This window comes from Mya arenaria, chromosome 9, assembly GCF_026914265.1.
Source record: "Mya arenaria isolate MELC-2E11 chromosome 9, ASM2691426v1".
NCBI lineage: Eukaryota > Metazoa > Mollusca > Bivalvia > Myida > Myidae > Mya > Mya arenaria.
The window spans coordinates 16,516,252-16,530,359 of record NC_069130.1 but is presented as its reverse complement, the minus strand read 5'-3'; the positions used below and the strand labels follow the sequence as shown (position 1 = coordinate 16,530,359).

General features: G+C 35.1%; 1 protein-coding gene across 2 annotated transcripts; it reads left to right on the top strand.

Annotated features, from left to right (window-relative positions):
* The first annotated feature begins 2,572 nt into the window (after window positions 1-2,572).
* LOC128246793 (uncharacterized) lies at window positions 2,573-13,445 on the top strand. Of its 2 annotated transcripts, none has more exons than XM_052965231.1 (4): window positions 2,573-2,767; window positions 9,867-9,981; window positions 10,461-10,621; window positions 12,509-13,445. In XM_052965231.1, exons 1-4 carry the CDS (start codon window positions 2,707-2,709, stop codon window positions 12,853-12,855), a joined length of 684 nt encoding a protein of 227 aa, XP_052821191.1. In that variant the 5' UTR covers window positions 2,573-2,706; the 3' UTR covers window positions 12,856-13,445. The 2 variants fall into 2 exon arrangements, with proteins under 2 accessions (XP_052821191.1, XP_052821190.1); XM_052965230.1 differs by lacking the exon at window positions 2,573-2,767 and adding an exon at window positions 8,764-8,904 and having other exon boundaries at window positions 12,509-13,444.
* Window positions 13,446-14,108: the final 663 nt, after the last annotated feature.

Genomic DNA, 14,108 nt, shown 5'->3' with positions numbered 1-14,108 from the left:
TAACTCAATTTCAAAATAATTGGTTTAAAACAATACATATATGTATATAGTTCTGTTCATGTACTTGCGTAAGTGCTCAACATTGGGTAAATACCATTAATCATTCATGGATTACCGCTTGGGATTCCATGTTTCACGAACTCTCATAATAAAAATCCCGTGCAGTAGAGGCCGATGAGGTTGGCCGCATTCAAAGATGATGTCAATGGAAATTACAGCGATAAGTTGCTTCAAATAGAAACACGTTTCTTAATGTTCACTTACGGAATGAATTGCGGGGTTGATGTCATTATCGGGGTATGAACACAATTGGGTTGGTCAATGTGTGTGGAGTCCGAAGGACTCCATGCGTACTTTGACCAACCCAATAATAATGTAAAATAATAATGTTTGCTGTCTTGAAGCAGTATGGCTCTGTTAAAAGCTACAGGGCTTTCTGTATTTACGATCGCTTTTTACTGACCGTACCAGGGCGGTTGCCATAACAGTGACCAATGAAGATAAATTGATAACTGTGTAATGTTTGCTGTCTTGAAGCAGTATGGCTCTTGTTTGATGTATAATGTATATGTTTGGTCTTTATCCGGGTACCTTTAAACATGATATTGGTAAGACGGAATACAACTGTGATTGTCCCCGTATCTGTTATTGTTTCAATCTATATAGAGCGTAATTATCTGACGTTATAGTTTATTGGAAGATGTTTCAGGTAGAATAAAGCCTATAACAGTACTATTGTGTATGACCACTGCGCCTTATACCTGTCTATTGATTTAATTATAGTTAACTTAATAAAACATATTCTGACAGGTTTCTTTCACGTTTAAATACAGTGGAAACTCACTAAACCGGATCTCCACAAAACCGGAATCCTCGGGATGCCGGACTTCTTTCAGAGTCCCGGTTTTCCCCTTCTATTTTCAATGTAAAATAATCCCTCCAAAACCGGAACCTCGGAATTCCGGATACCGGACAAAAAATCTAGAAGATTTGTTAGTTGTCAACGTAATTTTACCTCACAAAACCGGACGTATATTTGTTCAAACATGTCAAAATGATTTTGTGTATTAGGAATTCGCGAATCGCGTGTCACTTTGTCACTTTGTTTTGACAGCCGGTGCGTCGTTCAATATTGCACCTGTGATGTTGTGTTAACTCGATAATCGATAATGATGATTGCGCTGTGTATTGACAATTGAAAATTGATTGAAACATTAATTTGTTTGTTGCAGAAAATAAAGAACTAGAAACAATTATTAAGTGATCATTTTGGAGGGTTGTTTTATCTAAAGACTTCTATGATTGAATCAAATTAGATGATATGATTTTTAAAACAAGTTGGAATAAAAAAAGTTTTACCAACAACATAATGCACTGTTTTATTTGATTGTAAATATGGAAGGTAATAAACAGGTCAATTATCTCTACGAATCTGAACAAGTCCTTATATAGACATATATAAAATTTGGGTGTGAATCAAGCCGATGGAGGGGGGGGGGGGGCAAACATACATTCAGCCTAACATTGAAAACCCACCGACCAGCGACCTAAGAATATTCTGCTGAAACACTTGGTCTCATAATCATCTTTTATTCTGATTAATGCAGTTTCGGGAATGCTGAACACCAATGACCGATTGTTTTTGAATCCTGTTTAATAGACTAACGTTTTCACATTAAACAATATGCATCTTCGAAGTAAAATCGACGGTTAGGGATAGATCAGATTCCTATAATTTGAACACGAATCCGTGAAAAAATAAGTCCTAACTCTTGAAGATGATCTCTGATTCTTGCATAACGGACATTAGTCCCCGAGTGGCCTGGAAATTTCTATCTTACCCGACCCGGGTAAGATGATTCACTTGCGATGACGTCATGCATTTTGCGGACTACGTTTCTATAAAATACAGGTTGATTCCCTTTTAAAATACGTTAATAAAAAATGAACTGAAAAGTGATTGTTTTTATTCATTTATATTAAACATTAATTATGGTATATTTAACTATAAACTACAAACTATAGGAAATATACGAGATTGAATAAGAAAAGTTGTTCCCCTTGGCCTTACTTTAAGATACCGTACTTTTGGTTTTACGGTTCCAACTTTAAGTGCTGACTGCCTATCACAATAACCTAAAATCCTCAACTTAACAGTTGATTCAGGGCATTTTGAAATGTGGTTGATGTTAATATCGTTGTTAACGAACATGTTATCAGTCCAGAGAAATTGACTCCCAAACTACTCATTTTGAAAAAGTGTTTATCAGTCTATGAAATCACCATAAAATTCAAACAGTCAGTTAATCACCACTTTATTGTTTTCGCATTAACAAACTACCAATGAAATAAATAGGTTGGCAATGTGTTGATACGCGTTCATTCTTTCAATGGAATGTGTAGTAATCTGTTACTCCACTATAGCTTTTAGCTCTTTCTTCCAAGTTTAAAAATAGCGATGGTAAATATATGTAGATATATACCTGTACCAACAAACAGATATGATATAAACTGGGAAACCAGTATGCGCTATTATTACACGGGGTTACTCAGATGAGACAGCAGTGGATTGCTATCTTGATTTATTTATCACGGTTAACATCCGCTCAGCTTTACACTTTGAAACTAAAACGCTGGTGATAAACATAGAGCAGTGTTTATGTTTTTAATAGGTGTTAAAGTAACAAGCTAACATTTTCATTGAAAATGCATGGAATTAAAAGCATTCTTGTCGGCTTTATGACCTTCAGCATGATTGGTGTCTCAGGTTTGTTTATGTTTTCATGATTTAACTTTGTTTTACTTTCAATATCAACGTAGTTTATTTATGTGTAGATTAACATTTCGAAAATCAGGGTGTTCCAGATATACAACGTATCTTTTAGTCACAAAGCTTTATAATTGCTTTTTTAAAATTATTACTTAAATAAACATTGTAAGGTTAAAGTAATCAAAACATAGCATCGTTATCTTTATATTTCTTCCTTGTTTCATATTTTCTAAAACCGGTGTATTTAGGTCATTATTTGTAATGTTGAATCACTCGTTGTTGATTTACTGTTGCCTTAAAGTATCACCTTGATGTAATAGGCATGAACTAATACCCTCAACAATTAAAGGTTTAAGACTAGTTCAATTTGACGCAAAAATGTAGAGGCCAAATTAAAAAAATCAAAGATATAGAGACAACGTACACACGGCATAATTACATAGGGACAAAGTACACAAGTCCCAAACACTTAAAGCTGCACTCTCACAGATTGAACGTTTTGACAACTTTTTTATATTTTGTCTTGGAATAAACCAACTTTTTTGCGAAAATCCATGGAAACCAGATGTATAAGACTCCTGACAAAAAATTAGATCGCATATTTTTATATTTAAGTTCAAAAATTTATGTTTTATATATTTATTTTCGAACGAAAATATTCAATTCTACGATCTGAGTCTTTGTCAGCAATCTTATATCATTAGTTTGCAGATAATTACGCCAAAAAATGCAATTTCCAAGACAAAACATGAAAAAGTTGTAAAAATGGTAAATCTGTGAGAGTGCAGCTTTACAGGCAAACTATAATACACAAGGCACATATACATAGGGGTACAGTACACAAGGCACAAATACATAGGGATAAAGTAAACAAAGCAGAAATACATAGGGATAAAGTACACAAAGCAGAAATACATATGGATAAAATGTACACAATGCAGAAATACACATGGAGAAGTACACAATACACAAATACATAGGGAGAAGTACACAAGGCACAATTATATTGGGATAAAGTACACAATGCAGAAATACATAAGGAGAAAGTACACAGGACACAACTACATAGGGAGAAAGCACACAAGGCACCACATTTAGGGAGAAAGTACATAAAGCAGGGATACATAGTGAGAACTACACAAGGCACAACTTCATGGGGAGAAGTACACAAGGCACAATACACAGGGGGAAAGTACACAAAGCAGAAATACATAAAGACAAAATACACAAAGCAAACATACATAGGGACAAAATACACACGGCACAAATACATAGGATGAAAGCACACAATGTACCACAAATGGACAAGTTCCCTACGACACAAACACATATAACCGAAGTAGACACAGCACAATGATACATTACACATTATACTGACATAAAGGCCTTAAGTCAACAAGGCACAAGCTTATATTTAACAAGAAAAACTGACCGAGGTTCACAAAGTACAAGCACTAACAACGCAATGCAAAAGCCAATAAGGCTAAATAACATGACGTACAATCACACAAGGATGAATCACATGAGAACAAAGGATAGAGCACACAAACACCAGAATACAAATTAAAATACAGGACAAAAACATGGATAAAATGTCCACAAGCAATGAATAAAAAGGAGCAAAGAAGCAATGGGTCAATTTCACATGGCAACAACTCAATAAAACAAAGTGTATATGGGACAAATGTCTAAGGCACAGCAAGAATTGCACAAATTACACACGGCACAAGCACAGGAGGGAGAATGACACAATGTACAATTATAAAGGGACAGCGCAAAGCCCCCATACAGGAACAACATACACAAGGTCAACTTACATGGCAACAAAGTACAGAAGACACAATGACAATCGGACAAAGTACAACAGCTATAAACTCATGGGGGCAAAGTACACGTCAACCGATTGCATGTGGATAATGTACACAAGGCACAAGCACAAAGGGATAAAGAGGAAAAGGCAAACCCACTGAGGAATGGCCACACAGGGTAAAATACATGGGGATTAATAATTCAATACACAAAGACATCGGGACAATTTTAGAAGGCACAACAACACAGGTAAATATTACATCAAGAAGAAACACACAGGAACACAGAACCAAAGGCACAAAAACGCAAAAGGTTGAAGAATAGATGGACAAAGTAAAACGGCACAAACATACTAGACAAAAACGCATGGGGACAAAGAAAACAAGGCAAAATCCCTAACACATGGACATAACAAACACAAGACACCATTCCTATAGGTCAAAATACAAAGACACAAAATCATAGGAGAAAAGGAACACACGGCACACTCACACACATGCAAAGTCAACATATACAATCACGGAAGGACAGAGAAACAGGATGGTTGCACATAGTTAAAAGATACCTAAGACAGACGCACACAGGAGTATAATATACAAAACATTGTGACAAATGTACAAGAAAAACTGAAACAACAATAGATGCAAACACACGGAGACAAGGTACACAATGAACATTCCTAAGCACAGAGTACAGCAGGCATTATTACATATTGAAATTAACAGAGTGCTAAACCACACGAAGAAAACAGGGTCGCACATATTGACACAAACATGGCAAAATGTATAACATGAACACGACACAAGCATATAAGGATTTAACACAAAATGCTGAATTAGATTGTAACAATCATATAATCGTTAAGCAACAGCTTGCAACTGTAAAATTGTAACAGTTTTACAAGCAAATATAGAAGAGAACGTTTAATGATTTCTTTTGCTTTATTTTATGTTACATCTGATTGTCATCCAAAGAAATTTACCTGATCCTACATTATCATGAAATAAAGCAGTCCCAGATCAAAAATACCGAATTTAAAGTCACCTTTAAAGGATAAGTAGTTTTTGGGCTCTCATTTTAAACACACATATTTGTATGCAGGCAATGATTGAACTGATATATAAATAGGGAATATGATGTTAGTCCATTGATCCGTGGTGTTGAATCACTTCGAGTTGCTGGTGAAAGAATCCGTAGAGAAGTGATAAACACCACAGATCAACCGACTAACATTAGTTTCCTTTAGTATATATCTTAAAACTATTCCTGAACGAAAACATCAAACTATGTTTACGTTTAAATTTCATCGAACCCACAAACACGTAAGCAAGTAGACAAAATGGTACCAAATATACAATCCCAAAGACAACGTCCGCCAGTTTTTCTATGGAGATCTGTCGTAGTGTAACAATTGAGTAGCATTTTGAAGTGTTTGTAGAAAGTACCTCGGACATGTGGTTTGCGATATTGGATTGCAATGGGGCGGAAATGTCATCCGCCAACGTTTAATTGCTAAAGATTTCTTTACTGTATTAAGAATTGCTGTCATATAAAACAGAACAACAATACCATAAATGGCGATATAATGGCGACACTATATTTTCACATTTATATCAATTGTTTGATCTGGCTGAGTACATGTCTGTTGCAAACTGAATAACGGAAATGCGATACTGTGTTACAGGTGTATCGTTAGAGTGAACAATTTTTTATCTCAAAAGAATGCAATGCAAAAAGACAAAATTCATTTCTACACACGCTCTACATGTTAAGAAGCACTATATAAAACATTTTCTTTGTAATATTTGCAAAAACCGAAATATTTAGCGCGTTTTACTTACCATTTTAATTGGAAGAACTTGTCAACTACTGTTAAATTTTTTGCAAGAGATAGAAACACTTAATGACGAAACTACCGCGAAAATGAAAATACAAGAAGAATAAAATTCAAGAACTACGGTTGATAAGATTGAAAAAACATTAAAATCATTTAAAAAATAAAACGTGTGGTATTGATCAAGTTGAAAAGGAGCATATAAAAAGAACATTTAACATATTAAAGGGTATATACGTTAAACTAAAGTTAAATTCTAGACAAAGGAGTTATTCCCCGGTGTTGGACAACTGAATTATTAATCCTATATATATAAATAAATGAGATCCTAACCGTCCTGAAAGTTATTGAACTGTTACATTATTAAGTTGTCTTGGTAAATTGTTTACTTGCCTATTCAATAATCGCATTGATAAATACATCGCATCTAATAACCTAGTAACTACCTAGGCTACAGTAACGGACACCATGTTTAAATTTAATAATTTAAAATGTCCCTATGTAATTTTATACAGTACTTAATTTATGGAAACACATCTTTCAAGCCTTTATGGACTTGAGACAGACAAGCATTCGACGTAGTATGAAAAACTGGGCTGTGGCATAAACTGATTAAAACAAATATGGAAAATGTCTATGAACACTTATAACAATAAAACGTCATTTGTATCAAAGAATTCAGACTGCTCAAACTTATTTCCAAGTAATATTGGTGTCCGTCGAGGAGAAATCTTTCTTTGTTTCCTTTTCACTATTTTCGAAAGATCAACGCTCATATTTTGCTCAAAATATAATAAATGATGATGTTGTTATTCAAGATCCTGCCCATAATATGTATGCACACTTCTATCTTTACCAATTGACCTTCGCATAGAACATTTTGATAAAACAATAAAACCTAGTTTGCTATATGGTGCAGAAATCCTGGGTTTAGTTATTTATATATTTGAAAGAGTTGAACTTAAATATGTAATGTATATACTTAAATTGAAATGCTCGACGCCAAACTACATGAAATGCAGCGAAACAGGAATGAAACCTTTATAGATTGATAGAGATGATAAGAGTACAGCCTTTTGTGGGAGATTCCTTTTTCCAAACAACAACACTCATGACAAACTCTCATCCCTGAGAGTAGAGTATATCATAAATCTTATCAAATGTGGTTTGAATAACTAATTGCAAAGTCAATAGGAAATAAATTCCAAGTGGCCGAAACACAATGTTAAACTAAAACTAAATGATTTATCTCTAAATGTTTGGGAAAAAGAAATTTAAAATGTTGGCCTTTAAAAATATCTCATTAAAATGCCAAACAAACAATAATTTTCATTAATTAAAATTAGAGCAAGAAATCACAGGATGCCTTTTGAAATTAGCAACTGGCATGCAATATCACTAAATAAACGCGTATGTAATCATTGCAATAATAAAGTAGGTGATTAATTTCACTATTCGCTTGAATGTAAACTTTAAAATAACAAACATATACAGTTTTTCAAACCATACTTCCATAGACAACCCAATGCATATACGATGTAAAAATTAATGAATTAAAGCAACAGTGTATATGTATGGGGTGTTTGTATGTGTGTATGAATGTGTGTGTGTGTATATGTATGTATATGTGCGTATGTATATATTAGTATATGTATGTATGTAATGAAAATTCATATGCATACATATTTGGTAAAGTGTATGAATGTATGTGCACATAATTTTGTATGTGTATGTATGTGTGTATGTATGTTTGTATGGGTGTATGCATGTATGTGTGTATGTTTGTGTATGTGTGTGTGTGTGTTTATATGCGTGAGTGCGTGCATTGGTGTGCGCGTGAGTGCGTGCGTGCGTAAGTTCATGTATGTATGTTTGTATATGTGTGTGTGTGTGGGGGGGGGTGCGTGCGTGTGTGCGTGTGTGTTTCTTTAACATATTTAATGGAAACAGTTCCCAATACACACAATTACATTCCGGATGACAATTCGTGAAAACATATATTGAGTGAAATTTAATTATAAAATAAATATAGAATTGAAAATACCAAATTTTGTTTTTAACCCCTAGAGCACACGCTTTATTTGTTACATAGCAATATATAAAACATATGTTTGTAATATTTGCAAAATCTAAAATAGTTTGTATATTTCACTTGCAATCTTAAATGGCATACTTTTGTAATCGACAACAAGATATTTTTAAAAAGTAATTGGCGATAAAAAGCAAACAGCAGTTAGCAAACAGAATGTCCCGTACGTCTTTCCATATATATATCATACTTAGTTCGACTCTACCTTATTTACAAACGTACTCTACTCATTAATTGTTCAATATTTGTCCCTTTGTATTTGTGCCATGTGTTCACAATTCTTTGTTGAGCAGATGAGATAAGTTGTGTGAATAACACATTCATAAATAACTCGATTAGAAATGCATGGATTTAAAATGTTTCTTTTATGTTTAATGGCCATGAGTATGATTGGTTTTTCAGGTATGTTTAACGTTTCTATGATTTGTTAAACTTAATTCATCTTTTAAGATAAGATATATTTGGTTCTGTTTAGTGTAACAGATTTACAAACACCTATAGGAGATTTCAACGTTTAAACCCTGTTTATGCTTTTTGATAGCACGGGGTATATCGCCTTTTGTTCATGTTTAAGATAAGCAAGCAGTTTATCGAGCCTACGAATGCTCACTGTAGTGGAAGGACTATTGACTATTGTATACATGCATACAACTTCATATGTAGTTTAAAGCTGCACTTTCAAAGATATAACATTTTTACAACTTTTTTATATTTTTTTTTTGTCTTTAAAAGAGCAAATGTTAGCATAAATTTCTACAAACCAATGATAGTAGATTTTCATATTTCCGTTCGAAAATTAATGTTTTATGGCTTAAACCGTTACTTACGGGTTGAGAAATACGCATAAAACACCATTTTTTGAACTTAAATATAAAAATCTGCGATCTTATTTTTTGTCAGCAGTCTTATATGATTGATTTCTATAAATTTTCGCAAGTATTGGCTCGTTCAAAGACAAAAAATAGTCTTTAAAGTCCACTGTTGTACTGTGGAAGACACTAAACAAGAAACACACAATGTACTAACAACACAAAAGACACACACATTAATACAAATTTAACCGGAACCTCTTGAGTCACCGCCATGGAACGGTCAACAAAACAAACAAACAAACAAACAGGGTTTCACTTTGTTATGGCTTTCGAACCTAACATTTGTCTAAAATATATCCATTTACTACCCTCTTAATAAAAACGTTTTTATATTTGCCTTTTCCACACACTTTTGCACTATGGGATTCCCTTAAACATGTTTGAAAAGAACATCATGATACAATGTGTGTCAGTTATTCATTTAGATTGTTTTGCGTTTAAGTTAACATAAAAGCGACACTAAAGACTCCTAAAAATATAATGTCATTACAGGAAGCCTATCGCCTGAGCATGTTTGTACCAATGTGAGGGCAATCGAACATGCTTTTCAGAGGTCAGGCTGTGAGCCCATCGGATACATCAGAACGATTACAAACGACTCGTGCACGTAAGTTGACGTCTTTCAACTAATATTCTTAATTAGGGTGTCCGGTAAGCACATTGGTTAGTGCTCTCGCTTCTCAACTAGGCGGCCCGGGCTCGATTCTTGGCCTGGGTCATCATTCCGGACAAATGGGTTTTCTCCGGTTTCCGCCACAACACAAGAACACACTCCCTCACACCATCGTGTTTACGCAAGACACTAAGTTTAAGTAACCAATCTTTTCTCACAATCGTTGTAAAATATATACTGTTAAAACTAATCTCAGTCAATGCCTTCATTCAATTCTTAGAAACTTTAAAGTTATCAAATGACTAACCACTAAGGTTAAGGATAGACTTACAAATATTATTTGGAATGTTGCATGTTGTGTATTCCGTAGTGGAATATTTTGTTAAATTTTAGTTATATACCTACAACACTATTACCTAACCCAATGTTTTAAATATTGGATAATGGCATTGTACTATTTTCGTATTTTCCAGAACCGTAAACGAGTTGCTGCATTGCGTGGCTGAATCCATTTATGGCTACAGAGAGCGAGAACATAGAGAGGCTTGTGTTCTGCACATGCGCATTGCCATCCAGGACAGACACATAGACTCTATGTTTCCAGCATGGCCTTTTAAATGGAAATTCTGTAGCAGTAAGCTTCTTATTGTCAGGGTGCCATTTTCTTATAAATGTTAATGTTATCTTTCAAGTCAATAGTCGTTTACAAATATACACATGTATTTTGGATTGTTCGATAACTGTTTTTATGACCCCGAAGGTGGGCATATTACAATCGCACCGTCCGTCCGTCCGTGTGCCCGGCTCAATAACTCGTGTCCGGGCTGTAACTTTCCCTTGTATAAACAGATTTTTAAATAACTTGCCACATGTGTTCCACATACCTAGACGAGGTGCCGCGTGCAAGACCCGTGTCCCTACCTCTTAGGTCAAGGTCACACTTAGTGTTTATTCACAATGGAGTGCTGCATATAAGGACATAGAGTATAGGTTGTCATGTCCAGGCTTTAACTTTCCCTTGTATGGACATATTTTAAAATAACTTGCCACATGTGTTCCACATACAAAGACAACGTGTCGCGTGCAAGACCCGTGTCCCTACCTCTTAGGTCAAGGTCACACTTACGTGTTTATTCACAATGGAGTGCTGCATATAAGGACATAGAGTAAAGGTTGTCGTGTCCGGGCTGTAACTTCCCCTTATATTGACATATCTTAAAATAACTTGCCACATGTGTTCGACATACCAAGACGACGTGTCGCGTGCAAGACCCGTGTCCCTACCTTTAAGGTCAAGGTCACACTTAGTGTTTATTCACAATGGAATACTGCATATAAGGACATAGACATAGGTTGCCGTGTCGGGCTGTAACCTTTTCTTGTATGGACAGATTTTAAAATAACATGCCACATGAGTTCGACATACCAAGACGACGTGTCGCGTGAAAGACCCATGTCCCTACCTCTAAGGTGAAAGATACACTTAGTGTTTATTCACAATGGAATGCTGAATATAAGGACATAAGAGTGTAGGTTGTCAAGTATGGGTAGTATAAATTGTTCAGAGGCATATGTATTTGACACGTAAAGGCAAGATCAACTTTTTATGTACTGACCTTGTTCATAGGTCAATGTCACATTCGGGGGCTTTCGTCATATACTGTGACAGCTCTTGTTTATTATATATTTTGGGAAAAGGGGGCTATAAAGTAGTTGCTTTCGTTGCAACGCGTCCCGATCTATCTTGTCCCATACATGTAAATATAGTGGCGTATTTTGCGCAATAAACATTAAACATCAACTAATGAAGCTTCAAAAGAATGATGGGCAGCATGAGTTTTTTGCACCTTCCATAGCGTCCCGTGCTGTTTCGTCCATATATATTTTGGCGTATATTACATTAAACATTCACTTATGAAGCTTCAAAGGTATGATTGGCAGCATGATCAATTTTGCACCTACGATTTCTGTCATATTTTACTTGGTCTACCAAACGTAATGGCCTTTGACCTGGTTTATATTGGCCTGAACAATTTTGTGGCTCATTAAGCATAAACAATATGGCACATACACTCATCAAACTTCATCAGTATGTTGCTTTACATAAGATATTTTGCATCTGTCCTTTCTGTCACAGCTAACTCGGGCGTAAAAGTGTTTTGGCACTTGACTTAGTAAAATATATCTGAAATATGTTTTGTCGCAAGTAGAACCAACTATATTTTTTTGTTAAATTTCCTTTGCGCTAAAACAAGTTATGGCCCTTAATTTCGTCATAGATGGTATGAAATGTGGCATAAAGCACTAACTTATTTCATATACACTCGGGTATTCATAACGATTTCTGTAGCTTTTTATCTTTACCTACAATGACTAATTTTATTCTTCCTTTACGGAAGACGATCAACGACAAAAACATACTGTTGTTGTAATTGTTCGTGGCGCACGTAATTGTCTTGAAACGTTCCAACATCAGCTTAATTAATTAATATTACAATGGATTTATTTTAAAATATTTCAGGGGTATGGTGTGAAATCGGACACGAGTACACTGATGCTCAATTCAGTTGTATTTTCTGGTGCCTTGGGGGTCCTGCAGCTATAGGATTTACAGGAGTTCTAGCTCTCATAGGCCTTGTTACATTTGGTCTGCCAGCTTTGGGTTTTGGAGCTGCGGGAATAATGGCCAATTCAATTGCCGCCTCCCTCATGGCCTGGTGGGGCGGGGCAGTTCCTGCAGGAGGCATCATCGCCACCATGCAGTCGGTTGCTGTCTTAGGAATCGGCTACCAGGCAATTTTGGCCACGTTGTTCTCAGCAGCTGCTATCACAAGAGCTGCGATGGATTGTAATTGCTGCGAAAAGTAATCAATAAATATAAAGGACTAAGGCAGTATACTGGCTTAACATTTGTAGCAAATAAATATTTACTCAGAAAGTCGTATTCAAGTCATAACATGTAAATTGAATATAAGTTTACCAATTAGTGATAAACTTAAAATAACTTTCAGTTTAATGTAGAAAGAAAATGATTTACAGGAGTTCTAGCTTTCATATGCCTTGTTACACTTTGTCTGCTAGCTTTGGGTTTTGGAGCTGAGGGGATAATGGCCAATTCCATCGCCGCCTCCCTCATGGACTGGTGGGGCGGGGCAGTTCCTGCAGGAGGCATCATCGCCACCATGCATTATTCTTAATATTATTATTATTATTATTATTATTATTATTATTATTTTTATCACCATCTCTACCGTGTTGTTTTCTGAAAAACGTCGTTTTAGTACATACTTTATAAAACATTAAATATACATGTATGTCCTCTTTTAACTTACGTTATCTTGGTCTCATAATAAAATGTACGAACCACATGATGAGTGTAAACAGTGATTAAAACATTTCGAAAATTATGGAATGCCCGGCTGACACGAAAGATGGCAAAAATACCACTGCGACAACGAAACTGCACTTGATGCGGATCTATTAATGTTTTATTGCGCTACGATAATGAGATTGCAGACTTATAAAACAATGTCATTTGCCCTATTGAATCTGTCGTTGAAACTGTTACACGCTTATTAATCTGTCATCTTGAAACTGAGTACAAGTATTGAGCAATAGTTGGGAATACCTCTGACAGTAAATACACATACATGTTTAAATGATCCAATTTAATACTTTCTTACAAAATATGATTATATTATTTACCCAATTAAAACTTTTATATTTGTATACAACAGTGCCTCAGTAATTTGGAGGCTTTCTCGATAAAGAAACAATGATGAACAGTAATAAACTGACGTGTGTACTACACAATTTCAAAATGTTAAATTCATTATCAACAATATTCTATCAATTTATAAAATTGGTTCCGATGAATACTCTTCACTATATTATGTGTCTCGTTATGCAGCAGTTTTCTCCCTTCACCACACAGAACAAAAGTGTTATACTGCGGTTTGTTTATTTTTCATGATATCTCAAAGACCCAAAACATCATTAACTTTCCCTTATATCTCGCTTTTGGCAACTGCACCATTGAGATAAAGTCGCACCTCTTCCAAGGCTAGATCTTGTAAAATGAGCAAATCTTCAAACACTGAGTAAATCATCGTAAAATCAGG

Excerpts from the sequence above, each read along its gene's own strand:
- LOC128246793 (XM_052965231.1), top strand. The coding sequence starts at position 2,707 with ATGCATGGAATTAAAAGCATTCTTGTCGGCTTTATGACCTTCAGCATG. Across the intron at positions 2,768-9,866 it reads CAGCATGATTGGTGTCTCAG|GAAGCCTATCGCCTGAGCAT; the intron begins GTTTGTTTATGT and ends ATGTCATTACAG. Across the intron at positions 9,982-10,460 it reads ATTACAAACGACTCGTGCAC|AACCGTAAACGAGTTGCTGC; the intron begins GTAAGTTGACGT and ends CGTATTTTCCAG.